General features: G+C 42.8%; 1 protein-coding gene across 1 annotated transcript in view; it reads right to left on the reverse strand.

The window, feature by feature from the left end:
* Window positions 1-18317, reverse strand: part of CSMD1 (CUB and Sushi multiple domains 1) — a 2896277-nt gene that overhangs the window by 176390 nt on the left and 2701570 nt on the right. The window contains exon 53 of the mRNA XM_030195161.1: window positions 17252-17425. Coding sequence (XP_030051021.1) covers window positions 17252-17425 — 174 coding nt within the window. The remainder of the gene's footprint in view (window positions 1-17251; window positions 17426-18317) is intronic.

Consider the following 18317-nt stretch of genomic DNA (forward strand, 5'->3'; position numbering starts at 1 on the left):
TAGTTAAATCTAAACTATCAGGGGGTGTTTAAATTATTAAACTCCCCTTCCTGATTAATCTGTTTAATCCCTGTAGGTAAGTAATTGACAGTACTAACTAAAAATAACTTCAAAAGTTATTTTGTATTAGCCCTCCTGCCCCCTCTCCCACCTTTTCTCTAAAGCAATCACCTGGTCTTAGAGGCAGGCAGTGCGTAGCTAGGGTAGTTGACACCTGGGGCCGGTCATTTTTTAACCCCCCCCCCCCCCCCCAAATCTAGTACTAGGCATACTAAGAATACAAAACACTCAGGACCCGTAGAGCAATTCTACCATACCATAAGCAGTAATTTGTACGAGTCACAAAAGGAAAAGGAAAATATCTTAAACACTACAGTGAGCACTAGAACATCAATTCACCTATTGTAAAACGAAAACAGACAGATTAGTACAGATTGTCAATCCTGCACAGTCAATGCCAACCGAAAGCCAGGTCTTTTTCACAAACACAGATACACCCTAATCCAATATAGAATAAGTAATCATAAACTTTCTATTTAGACAAAAATTAAACTGAACCCCCGATGCCAGACTCTGCATACAATGCAACACCACAGAAACAGAAAATGTCCCCTAGTACTGTGCAAAATATAAAGACAACAGATGTAAATTTGAAAAAAACTAATACCAATCACCACTTTACAAATTAACAAATAGAAATAAAACAAATACAGAAAATAAAATAATACCATTTTATTGGACTAATACATTTAGCTTCCAGAGGCCAAAATCTCCTTCCTCAGGTCAATACAGTATAGTACTGTTAAAGTATCCTATCCTGACCTGAGGAAGGGGGTTTTGTTCTCTGAAAGTTAAGTCAAAATGTATTAAAATTAGTCCAATAAAAAGGTTACCTTATTTACATGTTCTATTTATAAACATTTATTAACACAGCTACAATACTATATCCTAAAGCAAAAAAAAATAAAATATATATTTTATTTACAGCTTGTTGTCTCTGGTTTCTGCTTTCCTCATCTTCTTTTCACTGTCTTCCTTCCATCCAGCATCTGTCTTCGCTCTCTCTCTGCCATCCAGTGTCTGCCCTTTCTAATGTCCCTTCCATCCACTGTCTGCCCTCTCTCTCCCTTCCATCCACATCTGCCCTCTATTTCTGCCCCTTCCATCCACCATTTGCCCCAGTCTGCCCTCTTTCTCTCTCCCCCTTCCACCCACCATCTGCCCTTTCTCACTGCCACTTCAATCCGTCTGCCCTCCCTCTCCCATCCATCCAGGGTCTGCACTCCCTCACGTGCCCCCTTCAATCCAGGGTCTGTCCCCTCTCTCTCTACCCCCTCTTTTCAGCCCCCAGTTCCAGCCCCCTTCATCCACCACATGCCTTGCATCCCCCCCTTTTCAGCCCCAGACCCATTCTCCCACCTGCTTCAGGCATGGACCTATTTTCCCTCCTGCCCCCCCCCCCTTGTCAGACCCCAGTTCCAGCTTCAGACCCCTTCTCCCATCTGAGCATTCCCCTCCCCAGTCCCCTTTTCCCCTCTGAGCACCCCCACCCCTCTTCTCCCCTCTGAGCACCCCTCTGAGCTCCCCACCCCTCCCCAATCCCCTCTGAGCACCCCTCTGAGCTCTCCCACCCTCTACTACTATTACTACTACTATTAAACATTTCTATAGCGCTACTAGACTTATGCAGCGCTGTACAAATTAACATGAAAAGACAGTCCCTGCTCAACAGAGCTTACAATCTAAATTGGACAGATGAACAGACAGCTAGGGGTGGGGAAATTGCAGTGGTAGGGGTGATAAGTGAGGGTGTTGAGTAAGAGAGTCATGGTTAGGAGTCGAAAGCAGTAGCAAAGAGGTGGGCTTTAAGCCTAGACTTGAAGATAGCCAGAGACTGAGCCTGACGTACTGGCTCAGGGAGTTTATTCCAGGCATAGGGAGCAGCGAGATAGAAGGAACGGAGCCGGGAGTTAGCAATGGGGGAGAAGGGGGACGACAGGAGACATTTATCCAGTGAACGGAGTTCACGGGGAGGAGTGTAGGGAGAGGAGGGAGAGTGTAGGGAGTGTAGGGAGAGATGAGAGTGGAAAGGTACTGAGGAGCTGAGGAGTGGATGCACTTGTAGGTCAAAAGGAGAAGTTTGAACCGCATGCGGAAGCGGATAGCGAGCCAGTGAAGCGACTTGAGGAGAGGGCTAACGTGAGTATAGCGACTCTGGCGGAATATAAGACGCGCAGCAGAGTTTTGGACAGATTGAAGAGGAGATAGATGGCTGAGCGGGAGACCAGCGAGAAGCAAATTGCAGTAGTCTACACCCTCCCCAATCCCCTCTGAGCACCCCTCTGAGCTCCCCCACCCCTCCCAATCCCCTTCTCCCCTCTCCCCTCTGAGCACCCATCTAGACTCCCCCACCCTCCCCAATCCCCTTCTCCCCCCTGAGCTCCCCCCCCCCGAGCCGGTCCTGTCCCTGCCCCCCCCCCTCCGTTTAGAGCAGACAGAGCCCTCTTCTCCTGCCACCACCCTGCCTTTTTTAAAAAATCCATGCAGCGACACAGGCAGCACCTCGCATCTGCCCTGCGTGTGCTTATGCTGTGTGAAGAAGAAAATCGTGTCTCTGGCGTCGGGCCTTCCCTCACTATGTCCCGCCCTCTTCTGAGGTAACTTCCTATTTCCTCGAGGGCAGGACACCCCACCCGCTGACACACGGGGCGGACCGCCCCCACCGCCCCGCCCTTGCTACGCCACTGGAGGCGTTGCAAAGCAGCAGTGTAGTAAGGTGTTTTAACACAGCATTGGAGATTGGTTTCACAGCTAACACAGTCTACAGATCTTTTGTTTATTTAGGCCCTCCAACCCTGCCCCTCAGTCCACCCACCCCAGGGATGACACTTCTTAAATAGTTTGTCTAATCCACTGTCTCTCCTACTATTAATTCTATTCAAACTGCAGCCAATTTTGAGAGGAAATCATTTCTGATTGCAGTGACTCTTCAGCTCTCTGCTTTTGGTCAGGTGCTTTTCCTGTTTTAGATAAAAAGGATTTCTCTTTTTTATTATTTGTATAGATATCTACTATAAGTAACATCAGGCTTATCTTCTCTTTTTCTTAAATAAACTTGCTCATAAACTTACACTTAGGATTTTCTTTTTACCCCCACTTTAAAAGGGGGAAATGCCATACCCTTTATGTATACCCTATAAAGATCTGGCCCTACTGACACTATTAGTAGTAGTACTATTGTTGGAAGGATAATAAAAAAAATCATTGCCACATAATTGTTACCTATTAATTGAGATCAGTTTTATTTGAGTCTCTACTTTGTAAGATTAATTTATTGAATTAAGCCGACAACCAAACACACTACACAACACATCAGATTTAAAAAAATCTATAGCCTGAAAGGATAAGCTAAATCACTGTATACCCCAATAATAGGCAAGAACATACACTGAACTATTCTCACAGAGTAACTCTGAACAGGTGTTTAGAATTCACAGTAACTACCTGCTTCCTGTAACTACAGAACAACTGAAGGGAAAAATATGATTGGGACTTTGGTAGGCCTTTTTCTTTTTATCCACAGGTACAAAAATCTCCTATAGTTGAAGAATGGCTAAAAGAAACATTGTGCCCCTAAAGCTGCTGCTCTCATTACAGCTTCTGCTACTGTCCAGACAGAATGCATGGTCCAAGGCAAGGGTCTGGTTTCATGTGATAAATGTATGCACATTGAATCCCTCATGAAAGCAGTACAAGAACTAACAGACATTATATCCAGGGACATGTGCTGTCTGCCTGGTGCCAAAATTCGAGATGTAGCAGAAAGTTTGCCGAGACTCATCAAACCTACTGACCACTATCCTATGCTGCTCATCCATGTTGGCACAAATGATACTGTTAGGTATCCTACTGAACATAACAAACGTAACTTCATGGCTCTGGGACAGAGAGTGAAGCAGTTAGGTGCACAAGCAGTGTTCTCATCAATCCTTCCTGTTGAAGGTAAAAGCTGAAAGAGGGAAGCTCGCATCCTAGAGCTGAATGTGTATTTGCGTGGATGGTGCCAATGTGAATGCTTTGGTTTCCCAGACCATGGGATGATTTTCCAAGAGCTACTGAGTAGCGATGATATTCATCTATCAAGGAAGGGACAAAGTGTCTTCTGTAACAGACTGGCTAAAGTACTAATGAGGGCTTTAAACTAAATTCACTAGGTATGGCTTTGAAAAGCCACAAAGTCATTAATAACCCTCAGGAAGGTACGACCACTCTGCTGTCTGACCTCTTCAATGCTTCTTTAGAGTCTGGAATGATCCAAGAGGCCTGGAGAAGGGCAGATGTAGTTCCTCTGCACAAGAGCATTAGTAGGGAGGAGGTTGGGGATTACAGACCTGTCAGTCTAGCCTCAGTGGTCAGTAAACTAATGGAAATGTTTCTAAAGTGGATGATTGTGAAGTTTCTCTGATTGAATGAACCGCAGGACCCGAGACAGCATGGTTTCATTAGAGGCAGGTTTTGTTAGACAAATCTGATTGATTTCTTTGTCTGGGTGACCAACAGGCTTATTTTTGAAAGAGAAGGACGCCCACCTTTCGACACAAATCGGAAGATGGGCATCCTTCTCACAGGGTCGCCCAAATCGGCATAATCAAACGCCAATTTTCGGCGTCCTCAACTGTTTTCCATCGCGGGGACAACCAAAGTTCAAGGGGGCGTGTAAGAGGCGTAGTGAAGGCGGGACTTGGGTGTGCCTAACACATGGGCGTCCTCGACCCATAATGGAAAAAAAGGGGTGTCCCTGACGAGCATTTGGACAACTTTACCTGGTCCTGTTTTCTTACGACCAAGGCACAAAAAGGTGCCCGAACTGACCAGATGACCACTGGAGAGAATCAGGGATCACCTCCCCTTACTCCCCCATTGGTCACTAACCCCCTCCCACCCTCAAAAAACAACTTTAAAAATATTTTGTGCCAGCCACTGTGCCAGCCTCAAATGTCATACTCAGGTCCATTGCAGCAGTATGCAAGTCCCCGGAGCAGTTTTAGTGAGTGCAGTGCACTTCAGGCAGGCGGACCTAGGCCCATCCCCTCCTACCTGTTACACTTGTGGTGGTAACTGTGAGCCCTCCAAAACCCACCAGAAACCCACTGTACCCACATCTAGGTGCCCCCCTTTACCCATAAGATCTATGGTAGTGGTGTACATTTGTGGGTAGTGGGTTTTTGGGGGGTTGGAGGGCTCAGCACTCACGGTAAGGGAGCTATGTACCTGGGAGCAATTTTTGAAGTACACTGCAGTGCCCCCTAGGGTGCCCGGTTGGTGTCCTGGCATGTCAGGGGGACCAGTGCACTACAAATGCTGGCTCCTCCCATGACCAAAGGGCTTGCATTTGATCATTTCTGAGATGGGCGTCCTTAGTTTCCATTATCGCCGAAAATCAAAAACAACCAAGTCTAGGGATGATGATCTCTAGGGACGACCAAAATGTCAAGATTTGGGCGTCCCCGACCGCATTATCGAAATGAAAGATGGATGCCCATCTTGTTTCGATAAAACGGATTGGTTTCCCCGCCCCTTCACCGGGACGTTTTGTGAGGACGTCCTCAGCAATATTTGGGCATCCCTTTCGATTATGCCCCTCCAAGTATACCATATCTAGTGACCCTCGCACATCCTTGGATGTGTGAGGTCGCTAGATATGGTATACTTGGGTTTTTGCAAAGCCTTTGACTCTGCTTCTGCATTGGTGTCTTATAAATAAACTGAGTGCCATCGACATGGGTCCTAAAATGACTGACTGGGTTAACAACTGGCTAAATGGTAGTAGACAGAGAGTAGTTGTAAATGCAGCTCAGCTTGCTCCAAGGAAAAGGATGTTATCATAAGAACATAAGAATAGCTATACTGGGTCAGACCAATGGACCATCTAGCCCAGCATCCTGTTTCCAACAGTGGCCAATCCAGGTTAGAAGTGCTTGGATGGAGTACTTCAGGGATCAGTCTTCAGGTTGGCTCTTTTTAACATCTTTGTGAGTGATTTTGAGGAAGGACTGTTTTTTTTTGTGGATGATACCAAACTTTGTAATAGGGTGCACACTCTGGAGGGTGTGTATAGCATGAGGAAGGATCTAGCAAAGCTTGAAGAATGGTACAACAATTGGCAACTAAGATTTAATGCTAAAAAATGCAGGGTCATGCACTTGGGTTACTAACACCCATGGGAATGGTACAGTATAAGAGAAGCAGTATTTCTCTGTACGAAGCAGTACTTCTATGTATGAAAAAAGAGTAGGACTTGGGGGTGCTTGTGTCTGATGATCTTAAGATGGCCGAACAGGTAGAAAAAGTGATGGTCAAAGCCAGGAGGATGCTCAGGTGAATAAGGAGATGGTGATCAGCAGGTAAAAAGAGGTGATCATGCCGTTGCATAAGTTTCTGGTGAGGCCCCATTTAGAATACTGTGTGCAGTTCTGGAGACTGATCCTAAGAAAAGCTATAAACAGGATGGAGTCGATCCAGAGGGCAGCTATAAAATTGGTAAGTGATCTCTGTCATAAAATATATAGGAACAGGCTTATGAACATGTATACACTGGAAGAAATGCAGGAGAGAGAAGATATGGTAGAGATATTTAAATGCCTCAGTGGCATTAATGTGCAGGAGGTGAACCTTTTTGAAATGAAGCAAAACTCTGGAATGAAAGGACATAGGATGAAGTTAAGAGGAAAGGGTAGGGGATGTGTAGAATGGCCTCCCTGTGGAGGTCATGGAAACAAGAACTGTGTCTGAATTTAAGAAAGCATGGGATAGGCACGTGGGATCTCTTGTGGAAAGGAGTTAGTGGTTACTGAAGATGGACAGACTGGATGGGCCTTTTGGCCCTTAGCTGCTGGCATGATTCTATGTTTTTTATGTTACTATGTTTCTATCAATAGAATCAAAGGCAATCTGCAAAAAAATCTTTCACATACATTTAAAATGACTCAAGAGGGGATAAATAATGAGTAACAGGAAAATTAAGTAAACGTAAATTAATAACCCTCTGTGCATTCTCTAAATTCTCAATCTGGAGATGCATTAATAAACTGTCCTTGGAGGCAGCTGCAACAGCTGCTTGACATGGACTAATATTCAAATTAGCTTTCTCCACAGTTTGTTCCATTTGAGAGAGTCTAGTCCCACGCTGAGTTACTATTTCTACCACCTCCTCTGTAAATTTGCTGAACAGAGAAAGATTATTCTTCAAAGTAACATCCATCTTCAGATCATAAATATCTTTCAAAGAAATGGCATAGGATGGAGGGTTAGGAAAACCAGAGTATTGAAAATAAACACTTGACAATGTCTTTCCAGAAGTTTCAGCCTCAACTAACTGAAATGAAAAAGACAGGAGAGTAGCACTCCACGAAACGGGTTCAACCCAAATAGGGCCACTCCCTTCAATAGATAAGTCCAGTATTTCTTGTATGACAACAGGTTGTGGGGGTGAGGATGGGGAAGGTCCTTCAGATCATAGGGAAGCTTCTTGGAGCAAGGCCTGCTCACTGTTAGAGGAGGTTCTGGCATCTTAGATTACTGCAGATGCACGTCCATAGGTCCTCTTACAATGGTAATTGCCTAATTTTTCTTCATTATCATCTTTTGCGTCACCATAAGAGTGGAGCAGAGTGCCACGCTCCACATTCCTCAGTGGCTCCAAAGGGGTGGGGCCTGTTCCTTAGGTCAAGGCTTTTCAGGCATGTGTCTGCAGCTGCGTACCATAGTATGGACTGCCTCTTTTAGGTGGAACAAGGACCTTTCTCCAGTGTCAGAACAGCCTCCTGGGCATCTAAGCAAGGTGCCTGCAACAACTCTCGTGTCTCACACAAAGATCTCCTGGTAGAGCCATGGTATGGACTGTCTCTTCAAGGTGGAACAACAACCTCTCTCCAGCATCAGAGCAGTCTTTGGCACATCCAAGCAAAGTGCCTGCATGATCTCTCATGGCTTACACAAGTCTAGTAGAGCTGTGGTATAGACTGCCTCTTGTAGGTCGAAAAAGAACTTCTCTTCAGCATCGGAGCAGCTTCCGGGGCATCCAAGCAAGGTGCCTGCAAGAATTGTCACAGCTCACACAAAGATCTACCCTAGAATGGGCATTTCAGTCTTAATCAGCACAGCTACATTTCCACATACTAACTAATTAGTGTAGGGTTAGCATGTGAGCCCTTACTGCCTACAAAATTGGTGCTGGTAAGTGCTAACGCAGTAATTCATTTTAAAGGCCAAGCACTAATGGCAACCTTAACACATGACTATTAACAGGAAAAAATAGAAAATCTTCCATTTTACTGCTGCAGTAAAAATGGCCTTAGCACGTGGGGAAATCTCAAGTAAGGGTGCGCAAAGGCCACTTTATACTGCAGCTTTGTAAAAGCACCCCTAAGTGAGCCAGTCAGTAAATGTAACAGTGACAGCTGAATGGGCCATTAGACAATATAGCAATTATAAACTGAGGGTGTTCAAACCCTCCTTTACTCTCCAGTGGTATTATTTAGGAAAGTATTTCATTACATTCAGAGATGAGAATTGTGGCCTAGTGGTTAGGATGGTGGACTTTGGCCCTGGGGAACTGAGGAATTGAGTTTGATTCCCACTTCAGGCACAGGCAGCTCCTTGTGACTCTGGGCAAGTCACTTAACCCTCCATTGCCCCATATAAGACGCATTGAGCCTGCCATTAGTGGGAAAGTGCGGGGTACAAATGTAACAAAACAAACAAACAACAGCAATGACAAAAGCCAAGTGCAAAGAGTACAAATTGTACAGAGTCAGAACCATAATTAGTAGGAGCAGATTAGAACAACCAAAATTATCTCTGAGAGATAAAGAAAAGAGAACACTGTAACTTGTAGCATAGAAAACATTTCAAAATTACTAAAACTTAGCACAAACTATATGCTAAGAAACCCATAGGTATAAAATAGGCTTCTTAGCATTTAACACACAATAAGCTTCAGTAACACAACCTTATCCCCAACTATCCTTTCCCAAGAAAAAGAAAAGAAAACTCACTGGCAAGATTCCCAAGCATACGTCTCATTCAATAAGAAACCTTATGTGGTTAATTAAAATAAAATTTAAAAAAAAACCCTAAAAACAACAAGAACAACAAAACAGAGTCAATCACACAGTTTGGCAAGGATTTCTATACTTTTTCTTCATTTATGCACAGTTCACCTCTGCTCAGCCAAAAATCATTCCATATTATACAGATATCACAATTTATTCAACTACTGCTGTTGCCAGGGTACACTCTCAGTTTTCCAAGCCTTCACTAGGATGAACATAACTGTGGCAAAGCAGAGCTGAAGCAGGTAGTTCTGGACAAGTGTTAAGTCTGGCACTGTAGGGTTATTTTCCTGCTACCTCAATTTTGCTGGTCTGAGGCCTGTCCAAATCTGAACCATCTTTTACTAGCTAATGAACTTCCGCAAACTACTGAAGACCCATCTCTTTAACAAGGCATACCACAAAGATCAACCAATGTGAATATACACAACTCCTCCACATATATTCAGAACTGTCTTATAATAGTTGCTTGTTATACTACTATCATGTTTTATCATTATCATGTTACCCAAAATCCTTCTGTATCACTAAATGTCTGTCTTCTAATATATGTCCACCATTCATGATGTATTGTAAGCCATATTGAGCCTGCAAAGAGGTGGGAAAATGTGGGATACAAATGCAATAAATAAATAAATAAATATGGATTCTACAGCCTGTGCCCTAAATACATCTGAAAACATCAGAAAACAGCTTTTCTACAAAGGAAAATTACTGCTTGGCATACCCATGATGACTTCAACCAAGGACACGTGTTACTGCTAATTAGCCTCCAGTTATTTCCTAAGAAGAGCAGATGAGCTTACTTCACAGAGACAATGGCTCCAGGAGTATATGTGAATCAAGAGGGAGGTTGCTACCGGAAGCCTCATGACTGATAAGACTTTCTTTGCTGCTATCACAAGGCCTTGCATTGTCCACCATGAATTCTGCTGGTCAGAATTACACCATTTGTGCTTGGTCCATAGGTATCACCTGACACAGAAAGATGCCAAGGTTGGACTGAAGAGGAAGAAGAGAAGGAAAAATAACAGAAGACTGGTTGGTGGATAGATTGCTCTGAGAGGTGATAGAGAGAGACTGATTTTCTAAACACACAAATGGACTGAATTCCTTGTAACAAAGCTGACAAGGTCAGTTCCACTGCAGCACTAAGGCCTTACTGTTTAATCAGTATACAAAGTAAAGACCTTGGATTTTATTCCTGGACTGAGATAGACTCGCAGAGACCTCTGCTACAGTCTCAATGGAAGAATCCGATTCTTCACCACTGGAAGTCTGCAATAAGGACTACAGGGTAAGAGAAAGCAGGATTTATTACCTATAGTCAGGGGTATTGTTAGTCCATGGCTTTGTCTGTGTAAGACTGGCTTGTCTCAGGATTTGTGGTCCGTAATGGTATAACTAGCTGCTGAGTGTGTATTTTGCACAATATATTTTAGTTGTGTAATATGTCATACATATAGTTTTATTTATCTGGTTAGATATCAGATATCTTTATCTCTTAGTGATGATTTAGATTTCTATAGGCACATATATATTTTTGTAACTTGCTTTGCATTTGCATATTGTTATTTTTGATATCTATAATAAATAATATATTCATGTTTGTGGCATTTTTCCTTTCATTGGTAGTCAGTCTGGAAGAACCTAAGGCCAAATAAGAGGTACAGTCATCCTCTAGAAACATGTCCAGAGTAATTGCTATTTAGTAATTTTCTGCCAGACCAAGTACCTCAGCCTACAGATTAGGGGCTCGTCCTACTGTTCACATAAGCACCGCCATACTGGGAAATGACCAAGGGTCCATCATGCCCAGCATCCTGTCTCTGACAGTGGCCAATCCAGGCTTCAAGAACCTGGCAAACCTCCCCCCCCCCCCCAAAAAAAAAAAAGAATGTTCAATGGACCTTTCCTTCAGGAATCTGTCCAAACCCCCCTTAAACTCTGTAAGGCCAGCCGCTGTCACCACATTCTCCGGCAACGAGTTCCAGAGTCCAACTACACGCTGGGTAAAGAAAAACTTTCTCCTATTTGTTTTAAATCTACCATATTCTAGTTTCATCTTGTGTCCCCTGGTTCTATTATTGTTTGAAAGTGTAAACAAACGCTTCACATCTGTCTGCTCTACTCCGCTCATTATTTTGTAGACTTCTATCATATCACCCCTCAGCCGCCTTTTCTCCAAGCTGAAGAGCCCTAACCTTCTTAGCCTTTCCTCATAGGGAAGTCGTTCCATGCCTTTTATCATTTTCATCGCCCTTCTCTGCACCTTCTCCAATTCCTTTATATCTTTTTTGAGATATAATTGGGACGTCTCCTACTGATTCCTACAGTACCAGTTTACATAAAAAAGACACCTGAATCCCAAAAGAATTTTCCACATCCAGGTCTGCATGGTTCTTTAATGCCCTCCAATCTGCCCTGGCTTTAATAAAACCCCACCAAATATGTCACATGGTACCCCTCTCGCCATATTTCCTCCAGCAACAAAGTGAGACAATGAGAAAACATTTACATAATCTGTCAGGGGTCAGGTACCACCTATAAAGAATTTTAACACCATTTCCTTTCATATTGGCAGAGACTGAGTACTTAGTTAAGGCTTCCTCTATTTTAGACCACACACTATCATCCTAAGTCACACCAAGATCCCCCTTTCATTGAACATGATGAGCAAGAGGTCGGGAGGCCAGCCTCCAAAGATATTTACATACAGCAGAGATGAGTTCCAGCAGTGCTTTCACAAAACTTCTTCTGACATGGTACTTCCCCAGGTCAATCTAACTTTAATCTCTCACTTACAAAGGAGATACACTAGTTGTTAGTAAGTAAAAGTATACAAATAGTGGCCAGAATATCAAAAGTTTCTATCTGTTCCTCATCAAAAAATTGCCCCAATGATCAAGTCCCAGACGTTCCTATTCTCAAAGACGGTTATTATCTATCGGGGTGTATCGAGGGAACTGAAAATCAGGTTCACCCTCATAGAGTCCCAAATCTTAAAAGTACAAAGAGTCATGACACTAGTAATAGCAAACAGGGAATGATAACATGGAGGCAGCCAAAGTAAAAATAGTAACATAGTAAATGATAGCAGATAAAGACCTGAACAGTCCATCCAGTCTGCCCAACAAGATCAACTCATTTTACATGATATGTAATACTTTATATGTATACCCGAGTTTGATTTGTCCCTGCCTTTCTCAGAGCACAGACCATAAAAGTCTGCCCTGCACTGTTCCTGTACTAAAGGTTCTGAAGCTAATGCCGAAGCCCCTTAAAATTTACACTCCAGCCCATCCATATCTATTCAGTCATGATCAGGGCACAGACCGTAGAAGTCCGCCTAGTGTGGCAATACTTATGTACTTATGTACCCAGGATGGTGAATGGTCAGAGAGTGTGATGTAACAAATCTGGGCAGATGTTACTTGCTGCCTCAGGGGCTGCATTATACATAGATAATCAATCTGGAAATAAGTCACAGGTGGCACAGACTAAAAAGTGCCATCATGTGCCCGAGCATTACACTCTCATCATGCATGTAACAGCCCACATCCCCAACTAAGTTCTTCAAGGCTTTAGAGGTTGCATTCTTATCACCAGATTTACCCTCTGTGCAGTCCAAATGCATACATGCATTGAATTCACCATCAACAATTAAAGCCCCATTTATGAAAAGGGTCAAGTGATAAAATGGTATTAAATAATGGCATTAAACAAAATGGTATTAAATAATTTCCCCTGACCATAATTAGGAGCATATATGTTGGCTATGGTATATACCTGTTTACCTAAAATAACATGAACAAAAATATAATGCCCCTCTGGATCTTCCCTACTTGCACAGGAAAATCTCTGGCTAATAATATAGTTACATCTTTCTGTTTCTTACCCAAGATATCAAAAGCAAAGATAGTAAGCATGTAGGATAATCTTGCAAATATATTCATGGTTACTGGTAAGGGGCATTTCCTGTAAGCAAAACACCTTGTAACGCAAATGCCTCAGCACTAAGAACAAATGCTTATGCTCGTTCAGGGATTACAAGTTAGTACAGAAAAGAAATTCAATCATTACCAGTCAACCAGTCAAGAAAATAATGGGTACAAAACCAAAGTCTCACATACATCATCAATGCCCCTCCCCAAAACAACAACAACAAAACACCCCCTCCTCAATACCATCCCCCTTCCCATCCAATCAAGAAGGTCATTCCTACTCCATATCAAAAGAGTAAGCAAAATAAAGGCGATCATAACAAACTCCCCTCTAACAAAAACATCATCTCAAATCCCATCAGTCACCAGTCTACTACATTTCTTTGAAGGGGTGAATAAACATGTGGATAAAGGTGAGCTGGTAAATATTGTGTATCTGAATTTTCAATAGTGTTTAACAAAATACTTCATGAAAGGCTTCTAAGGAAAAGAGGTAATGTCCTGTTGTGGATTAAAAACTGGTTAAAAGAACACAGAGAGTAGGGCTAAATGGTCAGTATTCTCATTGGAGAAGAGTGGATAGTGGGGTGTGTGTGCTGGAAACGCTGTTGCTTAAAACATATTTGTAAATGATCTAGAGATGGGAATAATTAAATTTGCTGATGACACAAAGTTATTCAAAGTTGTTAAATTGCAAGAGGACCTTATGAGACTGGGAGACTGTGCATCCAAATGGCAGATGAAATTAGAAAAGGTACAGAGAAGGGCGACAAAAATGATAAAGGGGATGGGACAACTTCCCTATGAGGAAAGGCTAAAGTGGCTAGGGCTCTTCAGCTTGGAGAAAAGGCGGCTGAGAGGAGATATGATAGAGGTCTACAAAATAATGAGTGGAGTTGAATGGGTAGATGTGAAGCATCTGTTTACGCTTTCCAAAAATACTAGGACTACTAGGAGGTATGCGATGAAGCTACAATGTAGTAAATTTAAAATGAATCGGAGAAAATATTTCTTCACTCAATGTGTAATTAAACGCTGGAATTCGTTGCCAGAGAATGTGGTAATGGCGGTTAGCTTTGCGGAGTTTAAAAACGGTTTGGATAGCTTCCTAAAGGAGAAGTCCATAGACCATTATTAAATGGACTTGGGGAAAAGCCACTATTTCTGGGATAAGCAGTATAGAATGTTTTGTACTTTCTTGGGATCTTGCCAGGTATTTGTGACCTGGATTGGCCACTGTTGGAAACAGGATGCTGGGCTTGATGGACATTTGGTCTTTCCCAGTATGGAAATACTTATGTAGTTATGTACTGAGAAGGGAGATGAAAATGATAAAGGAGAAAAGGTTCTAAAGTGGCTAGGGCACTCCAGCTTGGAGAAGAGTTGGCTAAAGGGAGATATGATAAAGGTCTATAAAATACTGAGTGGAGTGCAACATGTAGAGGTAAATTAGTTTCCTTTTTTTCCAACTATGCTAAGACTAGGGACATGCAATGAAGCTACAAAATAGTAAATTTAAAACAAATCAGAGAAAATATTTATTTACTAGACATGTAATTAAACTCTGGAATTCCTTACCATAGAATGTGATCTAGATTGGCCAATGTTGGAAACAGGATACTGGGCCTGACGGACCTTTAGTTTGTCCCAATATGGCAATGCTTATGTTCTTATTCCCCAAGTCATAGACACATAAAAGGATAGATTCTACATAAGGCACCTGAAAATTCCATGTAGAAAAAAATATGCCTAGGCATATTCTCTAAAGTACATCTAAATTTTATAGTATAGTCTTAAATTTCTGCACAATATATAGAATTCCACTAAGTTATGCACATTGTTATAGAATACGCTTTGATTTTCACATGTAAATTATGGCACAATATAGAATCCAACAGAAAGTGCCCCCCCCCCCCCCCCCCCACACACACACAGAAACAGATCAACACAAGCAGCACCATATTACACACACAAGCACACATCATCAAGCTTGATCTAGAAGGAAGTATAAGCAGTAGAGACTGCCTATCGGGAGTCAGTAGTAGCCTTCATAAACCAACAGTTGACACAAGTCTGGAATATCAGTCTCCTACAGCCCCTGTTTGTCTAGTAGTCCAGCAGCCCTATCTGGCACTGTTGCGACTGAATCAACATCTTTCTATTAGAGGGTGCAACAGCCAACAAGGAACTTGTTGGTGCAGTTAATCCCAAGCCGTGAGTTGTGCACGTGCCTCTGCTATAGTTTTACCCTTGTAAGTCTTACCATTGTCCACGAAACAGAGTGAGAAAGAAAAGGCCCAAAGGTACTTAATTTTTGTCTGTAACATAACATCCAACATCAGTTTCAGGCCTCAACATTTAGCCAGCAGTAAGGCAGAAACATCCTGATAAACTTGCAAAGGATGATTATTATATGTTACCACAACACCCTGCTGGGCTTTCTGATAGATTTGCTCCTTATAGTTACACTGAGTGAAATGAGCCACAATATCTCTCGCCTTGTTAGCTGGCTAAGCACCCAGTGCCCAGTGAGCGAGGTCTCAATAGGGGCATACACACTTTGATCACCCAGTAATTGTCAACATAGGGCCTGCACAATGAGCAAAATGTCCTCCATATTCACATTTTCTGGGACTCCCCTAGAGCGCAAGTTGTTCCAACAACTGTGGTTCTGCAAATCTTATAAAGTAATTCTTTGTGCTTGCAATTTAACTTATCTTGTCAGGCCCATATCAAAGATTCAGCCTGCAACTTCGCTCTCACCATATCCTCAACGCAGCCACCAAGATCCCACATGTCATCATGTATCAGCTCTATTTTATTTAAAATATCCTGCTAGAGGCTTTTCATTTTATAATGCAGTCCTTTCAAACACTTTCAAAGATCTCATCTACGACCAGCAACTGCATCGTCACCCGGCTCATCCTCAGCTGTAGAGTCCGAGTCAAACGCTTGTGCCAGGGCCTGCATGGAGACTGCAGAAGCATAGCAGGCCAAGGCCTTACCACTTGATCTTTGAGAAAGCTTAGTAAAGTCCTTCATTACCAAGGCATGAGCTTCATTTGATGCTGGAAAAGCACAGGTACAAAAGTATATCATTTATTGCCAAAAAAACAGGAAGGATGGTGAAGCTTTTGTGACAATTTGGGATCAGGAGCTTCCTCAACCCACTGCCATCCAGGAAGATGACTGGTGTTTATATTATTAATGGCAAATATCTGTTTCCTGTTTTCTTCAAGAATGAAATTGTGAATATTTTCTGTGAATACTGTGAGCAATAGTAACAGTTTTAAAATGTATTTTGCTGAATGAAATAAAATACATATTTATATTATATTGTTTCGTAGGAGTGCAAGACCCTGCCACAATGTAACTAGTGTATTACAGAGGTTGATCATACAGACCAGTGTTACAGCCTATACGTGTCGGTACCTCAGGGGTGTACTGGTAAATGTTTAACAACGGGCTGTCTCTCCAGGCATAGACAGTCCTGCAATTTGGGAGGGGGCAGGGGTGTACTGGAGGGGGCAATTCATGCCTCTCTCTCCCTCCCCTTGTGCGGGCATGTTAGGCATACCTTTGCTGGTAGGGATGCCGAGCCCCACCAGCCAATAAATGGACTGCCATCACTCCCTGCTGCTTGTTTCTGGCTCTGAGCAACATGCTGGGACTTCTCTCACATGCACAAGAAGTCCCAGCCTGCTGCTCAAAGCTGGAAACAAGGAGTGGGGAGCAGCAACTGTCTATTTACTGGGCTGGCAGGGCTCAGCATCCCTGCCAGCAAAATAAAAGAGAATTCATGAGGGGGCCTGAGTCCACATTTTGGGAGCCAGATGTTAAAGTAGCCATGGGGGGGGGGGGGGGGGGTCTACTTTAACAACTGACTCCCAAACTTCTTAAAAACTTAACAAACTGCCCGTTCCTGCACACCATTTCGGCCCCTCCACCTATAAGTTGCAGTTTCCTCCATTGATGTTATCTGTTTTTATAGTGTTGTGCTCCTATTGAACATGCTGACAAATACACGTGCATAGTTGCACAAACTAAAAATAGACTCTATGTTGGCTGAGTGTTTTCTAAAATACTACCAGAATTGCATACTTCCTTTCTAAGAAATATCAAGTCTGATTCTAATGGAATAAGCAAGAGTAGGAAAACTTCAATCAAGGGAGGTATAATCCAAAAGCTACTTACGAACACAAACTGGAGTTTGCCCAGACCACTTGTGATCCTGTAGGCATATTCTTACTGATGTACCAACAAGTCGAAAACCAGGGTTACACTGATAGACGACGGTGTCACGGTAACTGAAGCCATCTCCACTTATATGACCATTCACTATTGGATCTGGAGAACCACAGTGACCAGCTAAAAAATAATAAACAGATTCAAAATCATGTGTACTGTATTTGTTAAAAGTCACTCCTTGTATATTTGTTCACATGATATTAAATTGGCTCTAAAATATTCCGGATTGTGTAGAAGAACAAAGCTACACCATCTCAGTTTGGATCCTATAACATCTACCTTACAATAAAAAGGCTTAAGTCTCTTTACTAAGCTGCGTTATATGCTAACATGCACTTAACACAACTTAACATGATGTACCATGGAATGTGCTCAGGTGTCCTGCAATAAGTGTCAAATATGGGCACACTAACCGTGTGCTAAAAAAAGGGGATGTGTCTGGGCAGATAGTGCACATTCCTGCGGTAATCAGTTTGCACAGTTACTGTGCACTAACTGATAAGTGCAGGAGTAACACATGAACTCTTATACCCTTATGATCAAAAGCAAACGCCGGCGCTAGAGGCTGTTAGTGCCATACTAGCGCTGGCATTTGCTAACCCCGCATGATCAGAGTCCTCGAGCGCATGAAACAACGCACTCGAGGGCTCCGAGCTGGCATTAGGGTTTGGAGATCATTGAGGAGGAATGGTGAGCCCTGTCCAGCATGCATTTGCATGCTGGCAGGCCCCCATTCCCCCCAACGAAGCAAACCACCCCTCCAGGTTCAGGGAGGGCTGGAGGCAAGGATCTGGTTAGATCGCTTTCGCTCATTAAAACCCAGGAGGGTTTGAGTGACTTTGAGGCTTTTCCTTCCTTTTTTCAACACCTTTATATTAGTGTTCCTTAGTGATATCTGTGGATTACCTATAACCTGAAAGGCCATGTTTTAGCCTTGCTTGAGATACTGACGCAACCACTAACTTCCTAATTTCAGAACAACAAGAGTTAAACATATGTTGACATAGTTCCA

Source organism: Microcaecilia unicolor, chromosome 3 (assembly GCF_901765095.1).
Source record: "Microcaecilia unicolor chromosome 3, aMicUni1.1, whole genome shotgun sequence".
NCBI classification, from domain to species: domain Eukaryota; kingdom Metazoa; phylum Chordata; class Amphibia; order Gymnophiona; family Siphonopidae; genus Microcaecilia; species Microcaecilia unicolor.